This window comes from Gymnoscopelus braueri, assembly GCF_963280865.1.
Source record: "Gymnoscopelus braueri genome assembly, chromosome: 17".
Taxonomy (NCBI): Eukaryota; Metazoa; Chordata; class Actinopteri; order Myctophiformes; family Myctophidae; genus Gymnoscopelus; species Gymnoscopelus braueri.
Window position 1 is genome coordinate 38,449,836 of NC_137617.1, and position 19,228 is coordinate 38,469,063.

General features: G+C 43.8%; 1 protein-coding gene across 1 annotated transcript in view; it reads right to left on the bottom strand.

The window, feature by feature from the left end:
- The window catches only part of adam12a (ADAM metallopeptidase domain 12a), a gene marked incomplete at its 3' end in the record, with an annotated part of 211,479 nt that overhangs the window by 29,899 nt on the left and 162,352 nt on the right, over positions 1–19,228 (bottom strand). The window contains exons 12-13 of the mRNA XM_080455765.1: positions 7,350–7,527; positions 730–819 (exon numbers count right to left, since the gene is read on the bottom strand). Coding sequence (XP_080311891.1) covers positions 730–819; positions 7,350–7,527 — 268 coding nt within the window. The remainder of the gene's footprint in view (positions 1–729; positions 820–7,349; positions 7,528–19,228) is intronic.

The following is a 19,228-nucleotide window of genomic DNA, read 5'->3' on the forward strand; positions in this document are numbered from 1 at the left end:
GTTCCTTTCCCCTCCATCAGGCCAGCTGACCAGGGGGAGGTAGTATAGAGACCAGGATTACTGCTTATTTTTTGTGAGGGTACCTACCTACCCTAGGGGACACGGGAAGAACATGCAAACTCCACACAGAAAGGCCCTTTGGCCAACCCCACCTAGGGTATGGGCACTGATGACGTGGAGGAGAGAACACGCCCCCAGCGTCCCCCGGTGGGAGTCGAACCCAGGACCTTCTAGCTGTGAGGCGACAGCGCTACAGACTGCGCCACCGTGCATAAATATATATATTTTTAAACAGAATGTAAAAAAATAGCAGATCTAGAAGCTATCTTGTGCGCAAGTAGATCAGTTATTTGTGCTTTGATTGTACAACTAAGTATTAAGTGGTCAACGCAATCGACAAAACAGGTCTCTTCATGGTCAGATGTGTCAAATGTCCAGGTATCTTTGTGAGCAAATCATTTGTGTTGAGCGGAGTGATCTCCAGTCAGTCAGTCTTCATACCTGAGAGTCCTGACAGCACTGCCCAAGGGCGCACGCGCGCACACACACACACACACACACACACACACACACACACACACACACACACACACACACACACACACACACACACACACACACACACACACACACACACACACACACACACACACACACACACACACACACACACACACACACAGTGACAGCAGTGCCCCGTGGGCACACACACAGACATACATACTGTACCTGGCAATCCTGACAGCACTGCCCGTGGGCACAGACGGCCTCTCCCTTCAGCGTGCAGGTGGTGGCGTTGCAGCAAGGGTTCATGCACTCCTTCAAAGAGAAAACAACGAAAAAAAAGAGGACAAACATGGGTAAATTCTCCTTCTACAGCACTGCCACCCAAGTGTGGAATGCCCTGACCCCATCCCTTAAAAAATGTGGGTCACCAGCTTCCTTTAAAACAGCCCTGAAAATGAACCTTTCAGGAGGCCAAAGGGGGAGGTGGTTATCACTTCTCCCTTAGACAGGTGACCCCACCCCTTTTCTTTTCCTACTGTGTACATGTGTTTTATATTTGTGATGATATTGAATGTTTGGTGCTATTTTTCATATGTTGATGAATTGAATACCTATAGTACCCCAATGGAAACAAGACCGCAAGGACCTATTTGGTGTTATTCTTTCAGTTCATCTCGGACCGACCCGACCCGCCCGCGCGTCATCACAAGGCCTGCTGTTGTCGGAGGTGACGCGGCGGCCCTGCTCTGACCGACCGCAGCATGCCGTCTAGCTCTTCTAGCCCCGGGCAAGAGAGGTCAGGAAACGACACTTCCTAGTTCTCTCTAAAAAAAATAAAATCAACAAGCTTCTCCGGCTGTTCTCGCTCAAAAACCCACGACCTCACATACAGCCCTGGAAACATGAGTCACCTGGAGCGACACAGCAGGGCAGACAGAGAGAGAGAGAGAGAGAGAGAGAGAGAGAGAGAGAGAGAGAGAGAGAGAGAGAGAGAGAGAGAGAGAGAGAGAGAGAGAGAGAGAGAGAGAGAGACTGTCTCAATGTACACTCTCAGTGTAGTTAAATGAGCACTGAGGATTTACAGTGTACATTGAGGTCCCAGAGATACATTTTTTTTTAAATGACAACAAAAAAAACATATCAAATGGGGGTCTGAGGCTTTAATGCATATCAAACCGTCCTTGAAATGAAAAAAAAAAAAAGAAAGAAAAAAAAGGTTTTAGAATTACTGGTATAGAACACATAAAGCCCACACCATGGAGGGCCATCTGTTTTGTGTTTGTCATTGTCACAAGCCGTGCACTGTACCAATCAGGTCAGTGTCTGTGTACATTTGTGCATGTTTGTGTGTACGCGTGCATGCATGTGTGTGCATACAGACAGACAGACATGCATGATGTCATTCAAAGAAAGGCTGACTAGGAGCCCAGTGCTTGGCTCTTTCTCTGTTCTGAACACGCTGTACGGCAGTGTGTTTCTCAATCTTTTTCATTTCAAGGAGAGTGCACAAATGGACCCCCACAGAGTTACAGACCTGTAAGGGGTCCCAATTTGGACCCCTGGTGGTCCCCGGGGCCCACCAGTACGGTACTTCATAGTTCAAGTTTGCCTCTTATACTTCAAGTATAAGAGGCAAAATGGCCACCCGTGTGAATATGGTCAATTAGGGTCCGTTCTCATGGTCCATTGCGGATGATTGGGGACTCGATAGAAGGGGGCGCCGTGAAGGGGGACGTGGGGTTTTTAATGGTGCAGAGAGGTGCTTTTGTGAGACATTTGTGTGCAGTGATGAGGGCATACATTTATGAAAAAGAAAACATTCAAAAGTTGAAATATGGAGATTACAAGGTGTCTGACCGACAGCAACGTTATGTTAGATCTTATGTTCAAAAGGACGCCTGATGTTTAGCAGGCGACCGGGGCCAAGGACCAAATGAGTACACATCGGCGAAAACAAGGCATCCTCTCTCTTTCCTATAGCAACAGACGTGTTATATAATATAATTCAGGAACCTTTCCCCCCAGAATCACAATAAGTGTTGCCTTCATATTTCATAATGCCGCTCTTGTCAACTTCCCTTTGCGGGTTGTCGGCTGAACGGTGATACACTGTGTTTATCATCTTGGGAGAATGAGATGTTTTTGGGGGAGTAGCTGTCATTACATATATGCATGGCGAGGCACCCGCTCATTTGAATAATTCACTAGTTGACAGCGTCGAGCTGTCAGCGAAGTTTCCTAGTCGGTGAATTTGTATCATTATCAGACCTTCCTCCCACACACGCACACGCACAGGCACACACACACACACACACGCACGTACACATTTGTATTACTATCAACATTGTAGGACAGTGATTTTATGAATGCCATTTTTTTTTGGGGGCATTTTAAACCCTAACCCTAAAGGTCATTACACACCGGGGGTGTTATAAAGTCAATGCAAGCTTCCATATCAAAGACGAAGTTTTCGGAGTGAAAATGTGGCATATATTTATTCAGACAGCAGTCGACTTTTGCGGATATTCGCTGGCGATTGCTATACCTCTGACCAATCAAAATGTATTTATGTATTCATTTATTAAACATATAACCAGGAGTGAGGACCAGGAATTGTGGTCATAATATCTGTTTCTCTAATTCTACAACACCTGTGGGGACGTTTGGCGCTCACAAGTATAGTAAAATGCACACGCACACTCACACACACGCACACGCACACACACACACACACACACACAGGCGCGCGCACAAATACATTCACAGTCTCTCTGAGCCCCTTAAATGAAGATTGGATGTGTGCAGTAATGACAGCTCTTTGCTCTCTACCTTCTGCGAGATACATGTTGTGGAGATATTTCAGCTGTCGTTTTTTTTTGCTCTCTGAATTATATTTGTTTGTGTTGTGGTTTTCCGGCATTGCAGGAGGATTGCGGGAAAAAACCTCCGCCGGCTGCTGCTTGTGTTTATTTCATTTTGCCTAATTCGGGTGACATATAAATATACTCCCACAATGATCTACAGTACCAGCCTAATAGAGAGCCTGGGTGGGAAAGTGCATGGTAAACATGTCGGAACTCAAGTCAGAACACTGCTGAATATTAGCACCAGAACTCAGTCAGCAGTGGTGGAAAAAGTTATATGTTTTATTTGAATTAAGTAAACGTATCAATACGCCAATGTAGAATTACTTGGTTGCAAGTATAAGTTCGGAATTAAAAATTTACTTGAGTAAAAGTACAAAAGTATTGGTATCAAAGTGTACTTAAAGTACCAAAAGTAAAAGTACTTGTTATGTAGAATTTCACAAGTTTCACAAGAATTTCACAAGTTCACAAGTTCAAAATGTAAATCTTTTGAAACTAGCAGATCTACAAGCTCACAATGCGTCGCGATGCGACGCATTGTGAGCTTGTAGATCGGCTATTTTCAAATGGCCGAAATACATATAGGGCTGAAGTGGTTAGTGTTTTGTGATAATAATCTAAATCTGCAAAGTAACTAGTCAAGTTTTCAAATAATTGTGGTGGAGTAAAAGTACAATGTTTGCCTCTGAGATGCAGTGGAGTAGAAGTAAAAGTACTGAAAATTGGAACCACTTCAGTAAAGTAAAAAATACAGTACTTGAGTAAATGTACTTAGTTACTTGACACCACTGTCAGTCAGAACACTGCTGCATATTAGCACCAGGGTTCGATTTCCTGGGGGAGATAGGGGGAGAAACCATATGCCTCTGCTTTTGATATCCTTCCCTCTGTTGTTCACCTTTATCACGGGGGAATGTTTTATACCTGCTTCTGGGTCAGACTGAATCATTAAAAACCTGCATTTCCTTTTTGGGGAAATGTAGACCGTTTTGATTTGATATCTATGTTGGATATCCACATAAAAAAAGATTAACATACATTTTATGTTAAACCGCATGGACCCTGGCGTCCCCATTTTCCAAATATGTCAAAATGTGTCATAAGTAGTCAAAGAACTGTCGTTTTCACACAGCGAGCTCGTGGGCCTATACATCAGCTATTATCAGACAAATATACAGGGCTGTAAGTGGTTAACCCATTAAGACCTGAGGCTGAGTCTCCTAAATCCCAACAGTTTTCTGAAAAACGTATGCTTCTATATCAGTGGTGCTCAATCTTTTTCATGTCAAGGACCCCCCAAAATTATATGTATTTGGCCTGCGGAATATTTCGTTCCAGGGACGCCCAGAAGCAAAGATTTGAGTTAAAAATGTTCGCTTTAAAAATATATATATTCAAAGATTTGCACACATTTTCACGATTTTTCAAAAATAGCAGATCTACAAGCTCATAGCGCGGCACTCGGTGCCGCGCTATGAGCTTGTATATCTGCTATTTTTGAATAGCCAAAAGTGTAAAATAATGCTTTCTAGCTCAATTCTAAAAATGACACAGATGCGTTCCAGGTCTTAAGTGGTTAAGAAAATGTCGCCTGCCCCATTTTTTTTTTGTGTGTCTATGATTTATGTTTGTTTGTGTTGTGGTTTCCGGCGTTGCAGGGATTGCAGGAAATTCTCTGCCGGCTTCTTGCCGTTTATTTCATTTTGCCTAATTGTGTTGCCGGGGTGATTACTCCACAATGATCTACAGTGTGAGCGGAACAGAGCCTGGGTGGGAAGCACATGTCAACGCGTTGGATACGGAGCGGAACGCTTCCAGAATGAAGAATCTGATTTATACTTAGTCGCGTTGCTGGTATCACACATCCGAAAACAGCCACATTTACAAGCTTGTTTGAGTTTATGGATCGGCTATTTTTCTTTCTGTCGTCATACGTAGGGTGACCATATTCTGAATTCCCAAAAAGAGGACACCTAACGAATGCACGCGCGCGCAGCGCGCGTGCATGCGTTCCGTGCGCGCGCGATTTTTTGGGGCGGTTCTGGGCGGTTTTGGCCGTTTTTTGGGCAAAAATTGGTGGATTTTGGGTGGATTTTGTAACTGTTCTTTTTTTACTTTATTTCGGTTTTAAGGTTAGGGTTAGGGTTAGGTTAGGGTTATGTTATTTAATTATTTTGGGGGAGCCATTCTTCAAAATAACCTCTCTCATGTCTATAATGTAAAAATTTAAAAAATGCCTCAAAACCTGTTAATAAAACAAAAGAAAATAGAGAAGTAGCCTGTTATTTAATGTTTCGGTACCCCATTCTTCAAAATAACATCTCTCTCGTGTCTATAATCATGTACAAATGTAAAAAATGCCTCAAAACCTGTTAATTAAACAAAAAGAAAAAAGAGAAGTAGCCTGTTATTTAATTAGTAGTCGGTCAATTTGGCAGAAGAAGTCTCGCCTTGCACAGCTTTCTTGTGCTTTACAGTGGCAATATGGGCTTGCAGGTCAGAAGAACCCTTATTTGCCACGGAGACATATGTTCCTGCTTTGCAAACAGTACACTCTGCTTCGCATTTGTCACGACCCAGACGAAAACACGGGTACTTTTTGCGCATTTCATCCGTGAAGTTACATTTGCGTTTCGGCATTTTCTCCGCCTCTGTCTGTCTGTGTAACTTTTTCGGGGAGCAATGATAGGCAGCGCTGAGCGCGACACTGTTCCGTGTGTGTCTGTGTGAGTGAGTGAGTGAGTGTGTGTGTGAGTGTGTGTGTTTGGTCACGTCTGCTGACAGGCTGCTGGAGGCACACGTGAGTCACGTGTGCCTCCAGCAGCCTGTCAGCAGCCGTGTTGCGGAACCAGGGTTACGGAAGGACCATATTTAGCGCCTTCAGTGTAAAAAAAAAAAAAGTCCCAAAACACCGGACATTTGAAGGATTTTAGAAACTCCCCCCGGACAGGCCGGACAGCTCCTCAAAAGAGGACATGTCCGGGTAAAAGAGGACGTATGGTCACCCTAGTCATACGTATATATCAGTATCAGCAATATCGGCCTTAACCCATTCAGACCGGGAAACCATCTGTATCATTTTAAGATTTCTTTGGCTATTCAAAAATAGCAGATATACAACAATTTTACCTTAGCGCTAAGTATACTCTTAGTTGCTTGTTTTAGAAGAGAATGCACTTAAGACTTCTGGTGATTAGTAGTTTTCTTGCCTACCTGTTGAATGCACCATTTAAGTCGCTTTGGATAAAAGCGTCTGCTAAATGACTGTAATGTAATGTAATAATGTAATGTAGATCTGCTATTTTTTTAAAACCATGAACATTTGAGCAAATCTTTGAATATATATATTTTTAAAGCGAACATTTGTAACTCAAATATTTGCTTCTGGGGGTCCCTGGAACAATATATTTTGAGATGGGGGTCCCTTGCCAAATACATATCATTTTGGGGGTCCTTGACATGAAAAAGTTTGAGAACGACTGATATATAACAACGTACTGTACGTGTTTCAGAAAACTGCTAGGCTTTAGAAGACATTTGTAGAATCGGCCTCAGGTCTAGACTCTTAATGGGTTAAACATATATATATATATATATATATATATATATATATATATATATATATATATATCAGTATCGAACCGATATCAAAATAATCCACACATGTATGAGGCCGCGGACCCCCACCTGAAAATGCATTGTGCCAGGGACTCCGAGAAGCAAAGATTTGTGTTAAAAAAAAGATTTGCACACATTTTCAAGATTTTTTTTTAAATTGCAGATCTACAAGCTCGCGGCTTTGGTGCCGCGCTCGGTGCCGCGCTACGAGCTTGTAGATCTGCTATTTTCGAATAGCCAAAGTATAAGATATGGACAAAGGGGTCGAAATGAATGTGACGCTTTATTAACTAATTTTGCTGGGGGACCCCCAGGTCCCCCCGTCCCCCCCATGGACCCCTAGGGGTCTCCCCTTACCTCCAGCTCTCCACAGTCACACTCCTCTCCCTCCTCCACGTAGCCGTTGCCACACTTCTGCCCTCCGTAGAGCACCTTGACCTCGGGCATGTTGAACAGGCACATGCCCACGCCCTTCTCAAAGCTGGCGCTCAGGTCCTTCTTACTGCAGCTGCTGAACACCGTGGGGAACGGATACCTGAGAGAGAGGGAGGGAGGGAGGGAGGGGGAGAGAGAGAGAGAGAGAGATTTTTTTTTTGATTTTTAACAAATCTTTTATTAACACATTGACTGCCAGAGTATATTCATAATGTACTCACCCCTGTGCCAGCGATTTGCGTGTTTTTTTGTTTTGTTATTTTGTAATTTAAATTAATTTAAGTTTCTCTGGCTGCGGTTATAAACACATACCAGGATCGACCAGCAGAGAGCAGCAAAATTGACACCTCGATGACTCGCTGACTCACTCACCCCCTCCAAACAGGCTCAAACAGTCAAATACGTCATAACCGGATGTGACGTTTTCGACAATCGCCGATCGCCGACTAGACCGTTGTGATACACGACGACGATGACTGTTAGTCGTGTGACTGTTAGTCGTGTGAAAAACCGTGTTTTTCCCTATTCTGGCCGAAAATGACCGGGGGAAAAAAATGTGACCCGGAAACAGAATCTGCGTTATGCATCCGGCTCCGGGTGAGTGTGACGTAGCCTAAGTGGAAAACGAAACTGATGATGAAAAATAAACAGAACAGCGCGATCACAGATTAAACAATGAAAATTCCAAAGAACGAGTTAACTCGTTCTTCAGAATTGCGGCACGCAAGCGATGGATTTGAAAAACAAATTAACTCGATCTAGGCAATCAATGTGTTAAAAAAAACGATTCAAAATCCAGTATATTTTTCAAGACACCACAAAAAAACATGTCAATATCAATACTTTAAAAAAAAACTACCTAAAAAAATATAGAAAATGACCACAGAACATAAAGCATCATGATAGCACCACTTTCCGATGAATTCCTCAATGTTGTTCATTCCTTTTAGAAACTAAATAAAGTTTAACGAACTAAACAAAAAAACTATCAATCCATATTCTCGCTTTGACCAAAGATACGAAAGCAGGAAGAGCATTTTGCCCTGCCCTGTCTTCTACTCTATTCTTCCTGCTACTGTAAATAGCCATTTTAGCCTCTCCTATGAACAGATTTAATAATTGCCATTTCAGAAAGAGAGAAAGAGAGAAAGAGAGAGAGAGAGAGAGAGAGAGAGAGAGAGAGAGAGAGAGAGAGAGAGAGAGAGAGAGAGAGAGAGAGAAACAGAAGCTTTATACCAAGCTAGTCTTGCCTACATGTTTATAACTATTTCTAACAGCAAATTAACATTTTTCAGGGTTTTTTTTGCAAGCGGGGTTGGATGTGTTGCAATGTGACACAGCTGTGTTTACCAAAAGTAAAAAAGTAAAAGTACTAGAATATTTGAAAATAGCCTAGGTATATAAAATAGGGCTAAAGTGGTTAATGTATGTTTTATAATATAATTATTTATATCTGCAAAGTAACTAGTAACTAAAGTTTTCATATAATTGTAGTGGAGTAAAAGTACAATATTTGCCTCTGAGATGTAGTGGAGTAGAAGTAAAAGTATTGACATTTGGAAATGCTCAAGTACAATTTTGAGGTATTTTTTCTTTACTGAAGTACAGTACTTGAGTAAATGTACTTAGTTACTTTACACCACTGTACATTTCTCAGTTCTGACACTTGCTTTGTGGCATGTAAAAAATGTATGTGTCTTCTCATCATGCCAGCAAAGCTCCTTCCAATTAAACTGAATACAGAATTGAGAGAGAGAAATAGAGGTGGGCGGGTTAAGCTTGCAGGATAGAGTGGGAGGGAGGGACGGACGGACGGACGGAAGGACGGATGACCCCCCACCCCAGAAATAGAAAGAAAGGAGGGCAAAGGACAAGAAGAGCAAGAGAAGAGAAGAGAAGCCACGTACGTGAGGCCTTTTCGGTCTGATGTAATCAGTGCTAATTGCCGTTAATCACAAAATCAATTAACCACTCGAGCGCGGCTGCCTCGCCAAATGAGCTCTATCAGCGTGTGAAGAGCACAGGGCCTTGGTGACATTTCTCTCCCAGTGGAGAGAGGGAGGGAGGGAGGGAAGGAGGGAGAGAGAGAGAGGGAGGGAGGGAGAGAGAGAGGGAAGGAGAAAGGGAGGGAGAGAGCAGTGGTTGAAAGTAACTAAGTACATTCACTCAGGTACTGTACTCATGTACCTCTTTGCCTTGCCTACTTGTTGCCAATTAGTTGTGCGAGCTCCTGTTTTATTGGATCTTGTTTATTCGATACACTTATTTGTTTTAGCTCTTGCTCATTTGATTTTCCTATTTGTCTCATCTGTTTAAGACAGTAGGTAGCTGATATATTGCACTTTTACCTTAGCGCTATAGGTATACTCTTAGTTGCTTGTTTTAGAAGAGAATGCACTTTAAGACTTTGTAGTTTCCTTCCCTACCAATGTTGAATGCACTTATTGTAAGTCGCTTTGGATAAAAGCGTCTGCTAAGTGACTGCAATGTAATGTACTTTTTTTTAAAATACTTTATACTTCTACTACACTACACTACTGTACATCTCAGAGTCTACTACACGAGTAGTGCTCAAACTTTTTCGTGCCAATTAAGGACCCCCAAATTGATATATGTTTGTCCACGGACCCCCATCGGAAAATGTTTTGTGCCAGGGACCCCCAGAAGAGAAGATTTGTGTAAAAAAATAATATTCAAATTTTTCAAACTTTCAAGCACGAAGTGACGCGCTGTGAGCTTGTATATCTGCAATTTTTTTGTAGCCAATATATAAATGGATAAAGAGGTTAACATGATTGTGACGCTGTATTGCTGGGGACCCCCTGGAACCCCCTCAAGGACCCCTGGGAGTCCCCGGACCGGCGGACCCCACTTTCAGAACCATCGTACTACACTACATTATTTGACTTTGCTTTAGTTACTAGTTACGTTTCAGATTTAGATAATTACAAAACATACATTAACCACTTACGCCCTGTTCTTTACTACAAGTTTTTATACAAGCTCACAACAACGTGTCGATGCGAAGCGTTGTGAGCTTGTAGCTCTGCTATTTTCAAAGACATTTGACAAATACCTTGGTATTGTAAGTATTTCTTGATGCCAATACTTTTACTCAAGCAACATTTTATACACAGGCCTTTTACTTGCAACACAGTATTTTCTTATATTGTGGTATTGTATTGGAGTACTTCTTCCACCACTGAGAGAAAGAGAGAGAGAGAGAGAGAGAGAGAGAGAGAGAGAGAGAGATCTGATAAGGCATATTTTACGAGCCAGGGGACCGTGAAAACTCCAACCAAACGATCTCTTCCTCTGCAAGGGTTGCAACACCCGTAAATATGTGAGAACGGGGGAGAGAACAGGGAGGATGGTGTGTTTTTAATATTGTTTTTGGACGAGCACAGAGTGGGGTGGTCCTCCGCCACTCCACAGAGGAAACACACACACACACACACACATTCACAGCACAGCACTAGCCCCCGGGTTCTGTCTGCCAAGCAGCCTTTGTTGCAGACCTCATGCCGCTTTATTGAGCTTCACCGTGATAATATAGTGTGAAAAATGACTGTGTGTGTTTGTGTGAGTGCCATGTTTATCCCATATAGACCGGGAAGGAATCCGTGAAATTTTTTAGATTTCTTTGGGCTATTACAGCAGATATACAAGCTCATAGCGCGGCACCGAGTGCCGTGGATCTGCTGTTTTTGAAAAATCGTGAACATTATATGTGCAAATCTTTGAATATGTCTCTTTTTTTAAGCGAACATTTTTAACTCCGTTACAACTTCTGGGGGTCCCTGGAACAAAATATTTTGAAATGGGGGTCCACGGGTAAATATGTATCATTTTGGGTGGTCCTTGACATAAAAAAAAATTTAAAAAATGTTTGGATTTAGAAGACATTTGTAGAATCCCCCGGAAGCAAAGATTTGAGTTAAACATTTTCTCTTTAAAAACACATTATATTCGATTAGATTTGCACAAAATTTCCAAGATTTTTCCCCAAAAAATAGCAGATCTACAAGCTCATAGCGCGGCACTCGGTGCCGCGCTATGAGCTTGTATATCTGCTATTTTTTAATAGCCAAATAAATCTGAAAATGACACAGACACGTTCCTGGTCTTAATGGGTTATGCATGGTTGTGCCAGTGTCTCTGGCTGCAAGATAGAAAAAAGCACTCGCTGTGCATCAATTTACAACAAGTCCTCCCACACGGGGTTATATTATTCCGAGGCATAAATGTGTGGATGAACGTACGCCAATGCAAGCCTAGCTAGTTGTGTGTTGATTTTGACAGCAAATTTTGATTCAGTTTTAGTCCTAGTCTTTTGAATCAAGTTCCATTTAGTTTTAGTCATATTTTTGTCATCTGAAATGTTTTACTGTAAGTCTAGTTTTAGTTGACTACACAATTTTACACTTGGTTGCATGATGAAAATAGCAGATCTACAAGCTCACAATGCATCGTAGCGTGACGCGTTGTGAGCTTGTAGATCTGCTATTTTCAGAGCGCAACCAAACATAAAATGACGCGTCTCATTTGTAGATGAAATTGTCAATATATTTCGTTTTCGTCAATGAAAAAGAGGTAGTCGACGAACATTTTTCGTCATAGTTTTGGTCGACAAATTCAAAACAGTTGTTGGTGTACAGCTCAGATGCCAGGAATGCAGGTGTTTTTTTCAGGGACTGGAGTGGGGCATAAGCACGTCTCGATCGTATACCCTACCCTCCCGGGGTACCGGTCCAACCTTCACCCATCGACCGACCTCTCCCCTCCCACACACACACACACACACACACACCTGGACCCCAAGGGTGCTCGTTTCTCCTTTCCCCCCTCCTCGTGGGTTTCGTGTGACTTTCCTTGTCACGTCAGCCAGAACCCCCCCCCCCCCCCCCCGTGTGCACCAGGGCTCCATTGGACCGAGGATGATGAACAAACCAAGCACGACCCCCGAACAACAACAACAGCTGCACAACGGCACACGATCCAGGGTGTCAAGTTGAACTCTGAGAGCGGTACAGATGGACCCGTAGAGGGGTAGGGGGGGGGGGCAACTTGCACAGCCAACTGGCTTGGCTCGTGATGTCTCCCCCGGTGCATATACGCTCGCACGCGCGCACACACACACACACACACACACACACACACACACACACACACACACACACACACACACACACACACACACACACACACACACACACACACACACACACACACACACACACACACACACACACACACACACACACACACACACACACAAATGCATGCACATGCACGCAGAGCCCAGCCGCGCCTAAACGCATACCCGACGGGTTTTGTACGTGTTGCTGACACTGAGCGCCCGTCGCTTCAAAGCCAGTTATACACTTTGGGAGAAGAACAACAAATAGCCAAATCAAGCCAGCTGTCCATAAGATCCCATCCTATTCTATCTGTCCTCCACACACACACACACACACACACACACACATGGTACTGTTTTCCAGAATAGCACCGACGAGGATTGCATAAAAACAGATGTTGGCCTGTCAGCTCCAATGCCGGCTGCGCGTTTAGAGGGCGGGCGGTAACGAAAGCCGACATGTTCGGGATCCTGGAGCGATGCAGCGATGTTAATATCTATGAATCTTTTTTCCACTAGGGCGTGGGAGACAGTTTATCGAACGTAATCGATTTAAACCGATCATAAAAAAAACTGTGCTTTCAGTCAGTGGTGTAAAGTAACTAAGTACATTTACTAAAGTACTGTACCTAAGTACAATTTTGAGGTACTTTTACTTCACTGGAGTATTTCCAATTGTCTATACTTTTACTTCTACTCCACTACATCTCAGAGGCAAATATTGTACTTTTACTCCACTACAATTATTTGAAACCTTTAGTTACTAGTTACTTTGCAGATATACATCATTACATTATAAAACATAAATTAACCACTTTAGCCCTATTTTATACATAGGCTATTTGAAAATAGCAGGTCTACAAGCTCACAACGTGTCGCATCGCGACCCGTTGTGAGCTTGTAGATCTGCTATTTTCAAACATTTTAGTAATTTTACTTTTGTTACTTTAAATACATTTTGATACCAATACTTATGTACTTTTACTCAAGTAAATTGTTCATTCCGGACTTTTACTTGTAACACAGTACTTCTACATTGCAGTAAGTAAACAAGTAAGACGCGCGAACGCGGGAAGCGAAGGCCACATTTTTTTTATAATAATGAAAAAATGTAATTAAAAAGAAAGTGACCAATAAAAAAATATATAAAAAATACAAAAGAAAATCTGCGTTAAAAGGAGCATCTTAGAAAAATACAAATTCACCAAAAAAAACTTTGAATGTTTTTGAACAATTCAACAAAGTGTTTGAAGTGCCTGTTTCACCCACTTCCGGGGGGCGGAGCCAAAATGCAAGCCCGAAGTATTTGTTCGTAGACCCCCACTTAGGGGGGGGTAGAAAAAGTTTCGGAGTGATTCGGGCACTTTTCATTTAACATGGGGTTTCAATGGGGAGTTTTTAGGAGCCTTCTCCGGCTTCCGGGGGAAGGGGCGGGCTTAAACGCAACCTTGACAGGTGTGTTCAGTTTTCAAAGACCTTTCATTTGATGTATGGTACGTCTATATTGGCTATATTTACTTGGCTGCACACAGGCAGTGCACACAATACTGCACACAGAGACGCAGAGAGACACACAAGCCGAGCACGGTGTCATAGTAAGCTCCACTTGCGCGGGCGCTGCGTTCGCAAACACTTGAGTACTTTTTACACCACTGGCTTTCAGTAGGAAGGGGCCAAACGCTCGAAGGGCGCTTTTTTTCCCTCCGAGTTGCATTAACATTACACTCGTGGGTAAAACATGGATGATGAAGTCTTCAGCGCTCCATGCTGAACACCCCCAAAGGTTGTTTCATCATGTGCCACATCAGCGACGTGACAGCAGGTAAAAAAAAACACACCAGGTGTTCTTTCTCTGCTCCTGTCTGAAGAAACGCGCCGATTCCCACAAACCATCACTGTATGTAGGTCAGCGCAGTCAGCCATTTCTTCAGAACGATGTCTTTGAGTCTCTGATCATCAGGCTGACTAGCGGTGCGCTTGGTGACAATACGCCAGTGACATTTCTGTGCATGTGTAAAGAGAGTGATCTCATTCTCTGATGTGTGTGATGTGTGTGTGTGTTGCGCTATTGTGTATTGTGTCGTCCCCCCCCCCCCCCACAGCTCTCTCGGTGGTTCGTATGAGGTGAACGCAGAGGGAGAAGTCACAGAGCAATCTGTGAAGTGTGACAGTGAAAGGAAGTGAGCGAGGATGTAGCTATAAGAGCGGACCGGGAGGTTCACCCCCATTCCCCCCCCCCCCCCCCCCCCCCGCCACTAGCATCTCGAGGGCGAGGGGGGTTATAATCCCACTGTGATGAACAGCTGTCGGGGGTCTGCTGTTCAACAGGCGGTTCCATTTCCTTAGCAACCGCTGTTGCTGATTTGCTCCCTCAACCAGTGCGGTGGAAGAAGTACTCAATACCGCAATGCAGAAATACTCACAAGTAAGTCCTGTATTAAAATGTATACCTGAGTAAAACTACAAATGTATTGGCATCAAAAGGGAAAGGACTCATTTGAATGGTCCATTTAAAAAAAAATGTTTTCACAATTTGCCAAGCTTGTAAAAGTATAACGTTTTGAAAAATGGAAACACTCAAATAAAGTAAAAGTACCTCAAAATATCACTGCAGTAACAGTGCTTGAGTAAAGTGTACTTAGTTATTGTACTTTCCCACCACGAACCCCGCGTCCACAGCACTCTCCTCATCGGAGCCACATCTCACCAGCACCTCCATCACCACCACCACCCGCCTAGCTCTGTTTTAGCCATCCAAATTCCATGAACTCAGCCCCTTCTTCAGTTACCAGATGATGAGACCAATGTGAACCCCCCCCCCCCCCCCCCCCCACACACACACACACACACACACCCCCTCCTTCCCATAGCTCTCGTTTTTATTTACACCAAGATACATGTGCGGGGCTGAGGATCCAGCTGTTCTTTATGAGAGGAGAGGCAGAAAGGCAGAAATAATTGCGCCGCGCTCCAACGGTCTACGGAATAGAGAGAGAGAGAGAGAGAGAGAGAGAGGAAGTGAACGGCTGTGGAAAAGACAGGGGGGGGTGAGGGGTACCCATGACGTCCTCCACAGCTATAGCGGATGCCATTCAACAGCTGGACGCCCCGGAGCGATCATGCTAGGGCACGGGGTTCTTTTGCGTGTGTGTGTGTGTGTGTGTGTGTGTGTGTGTGTGTGTGTGTGTGTGTGTGTGTACGGCTGGGTGTGTTGCATGGCGTTGCATATCAGACAAACGCACTTGGAATGGGAAATAGTGGGGAGGGTGGAAAAAAAAAGTCTTCCACCCATTCTGTATGGAAGTGGTAGGTTTTCGGGTTCTTAGCCTCGCACATTTTTTATATATCTTTGTAATGCTACTGACGTAACAACACTTAAAAAACAAAGCATTGCATTGTGGGTTAAGGGTTTGCCTGCTATAGAAGCCGTGAAGGGAGCCGACAGGCCCTTCTTGATATTTGTTTTATATTTTCGGGGCATGTCATGTGGTCTATACCTGCACAGCCTTTGTGATCTACTGGTAGATCGCGATCTACCTTTTGGGCACCCCTGCCGTAGTGGTCTAGTCTGAGACAGTGTTCCCTGGTCGGCGCCTTAAAGGAGGAGTTCACCCTTTTTTTTCTTTTTTTTCTATCAATTGCACACCCCATGAAGCCTTGAATACATGGATTTATTTTAGTTTTTGTCGCATTCCTAAGCCAATAATTTGATGCCCGGGTGTATTTCCGGTAGGAGACACAAATAATCTACTTTGTGTCTCCTACCGGATACATTAGCCGGTAGGACACAGGAATCAAATTATTAGCTTAGGAATGCGACAAAAACACAAACAAATCCATGGATTCAAGGCTTGATGGGGTGTGCAATTGATAGAAAATAAGTCATTTTTTGGGTGAACTACTCCTTTAATGCTGCTTTGTCCTTTATCGGTGCTGCCATCTTGTCACTGTGTTGGAGCCGGGGGGACGGGGGGGGGGACGGGGAGGACGGGGGGGATCAGACCGCCCTATAATTGAGTTGGAGCTGAACCCTTATCTACCAGACCTCCTACCAAGACCCATCAAAGTCCTAGCCTTCCTGCTGCCCTATAGAGCGTGCCAAAAAACCTGAAAGGGGCGTCAACAAGTGTCTTTTGGTAGCTGCGGACATCTTTGAGGGGTAAAAACCAGGTTGACTTAACATTGCCCAATGCCACGCCCAATGCCCCGCCCCCCCGTGGTGACGACACGTTGGCACGCTTAATAGCCTGAGTGGCGCAGGGACTGCTGGTATATACTGTATACTGCCGGCCACCGACTATATTAACCCATTAAGACCGGGAACGCATCTGTGTCATTCTACAGATTTCTTTGGCTATTAAAAAAGTAGCAGATCTACAAGCTCATAGCGCGGCTATATGAGCTTGCAGATCTGCTTATTTTTTTTAGGAAACCTTTTTTTTTAAATGTGTGCAAATCTTTGAATATAATATATTCATTTTTAACTCAAATGTAACCCACTTGAGATGGGGGTCCGCGGACAAATACATAACATTTTGGGTGGTCCTTGACATGAAAAAGTCTGAGAACCACTGATATTATATAGCTACATAAAAAATAAAAATAAAAAACACAGTTAGGATTCAGAAGACATTTGTAGAATCCCCAGAAACAAATATTTGAGTTAAAAATGTTCGCTTAAATTTTTTCAAAATGTAAAAAAAAAAAAAAAAAAAAGCAGATCTACAAGCTCGTGAGTTGTATATCTACTATTTTTTAATAGCCAAAGAAATCTTAAAAATGACACAGAAGCGTTCCCGGTCTTAATGGATTAAATAAAAAGAGGTGAGAGTTTGGGGACAGAGGAGGATAGAACGGAACAAAAGCGGAAACAGAGCTCGAAGCGGAATGGACCGGAGCGGACCGGACCGGAGCGGAATAATGCAAACGGAACAACATGCGGGAAACAGGCCACAGCACAGAAACAAAGAGCTGCTTCAGAAGAACCCAACGCGGTTGTGTGACGCACGTCACTCATCCCCGCTGGGCTGGCAGGGCCCGGGACAGGATGAGAACCAGCCCCCCCAGAGGTCAGGGAGTGACCCCGGCGGTGTGGGGGGGGGGTGGGGAGGGGGGGGACTTTCCTTTTTGAGGTGGTGATCTAGAGACCAGTGTTTCCTAACAAGACCAGGAGACCTGGTTCTGCCAGACCCAGACTTCACATGACGTGTCAGCCTGTGTCTATGAATCTTTGCTTATGGAGGTCCCTAATGTTCGCTTTAAAAAATGTATGTATTCAAAGATGTGCACACATTTTCACGATTTTTCAAAAATAGCGTGGCACTCGGTGCCGCACTATGAGCTTGTACAGTAGATCGGCTATTTTTTTAATAGCCCAAAGAAATCAAAAAAATGACACAGATGCGTTCCCAGTCTTAAAAGGGTTAAAAACTAAATAGCAGAACTATACAACCGCTGTGAACGTGTACATGTGCTATTTTTGCTATTATTGACATTATTTGAAATCATTTTGAAACGTATGTGAAAATCTGGGAAACGTTTTTACTTATAATGACATTCCCAAAAAATGTAGACGCCAGGTTGACCGACAGTGGTTAACCCAATTACTGCTGGATGGCCGACCTCTCCAATACACAATGCCACAACATCCTTCTGGGCAACATGAAGAGTGGGTATAAAGGCATAAACAACAAGCTAAATGCAATCCATGACACTTTTTACATCAGAGTTCCATTGTGTTTGGAACTTTGGACTTTGGTTCTGTCTCTGCTTTCTGTAACATAGCTTGAGGAACCGAATATAACATGGTCCCACTTCTCCTCTGAAATCAATGGACGCGGGGCGGCCACCATGTTCTATTCGGTTTTGAATGGTGTTCTCGGAGCCTGAGAGGGTCTAACCGGAAGTACCGCCCATTAAGGTACTTTTTGGTCTAAAAAGTCATCTTCCGGATGAAGTACATACACAACAGAAGTCCCGCCCTATAGACACACTTTTCTCCACGGAGATGAGAAAAGTCTGGGAACATATGCCTACTACGCCTATACAACGCGTAGTTCTGACCAAGCAATCTGATTGGTCAACTAGACATTTAGAATGTGATCAAATCAGCACCTATAGCCCTAGGTGGGGTTGGCGAAAAGGGCCTTTCTGTGTGGAGTTTGCATGTTCTCCCTGTGTCCCCTTAACCTCACTCCGTCAAATGGAAGAAGCTTGCGACACACATTTTGTTTCACAGCGTACTTGCATCTGAGACTCCGGGCGCAGAATCGATGACAGACGGAGTTTCATTTTTTCAAGCTACTAGGCAGGTGATTGGATGATCCCGCCCCTAGCAGCCGCTGATTGGTTCGTATGCGCAGCGGTTCGGGCAGCTTTACTCTGTGAGCAATCCCAGACCCTCCTTCCTGAAACCAAATGCAAATGAGATTTCCGGAGGGAGGGGGTGTTTACCAGGCTAGTGTCCCCTAGGGTATAGGTAAAGGTGAGGTGCAGGTGATGATAAGAAGTGGCCTGCTCACTCCTCATGCATTGAAGGAAGCATGAGCTCAGTTCGAGGCTCTACCCAGGCTGGCAGAGGGAGAGTAGCGCCCAGGATTACAGTTTAGGTAATTGGCACTGGATGAAAAAATCGTGGGATAATTTTTTGTTTTTTTTTGTT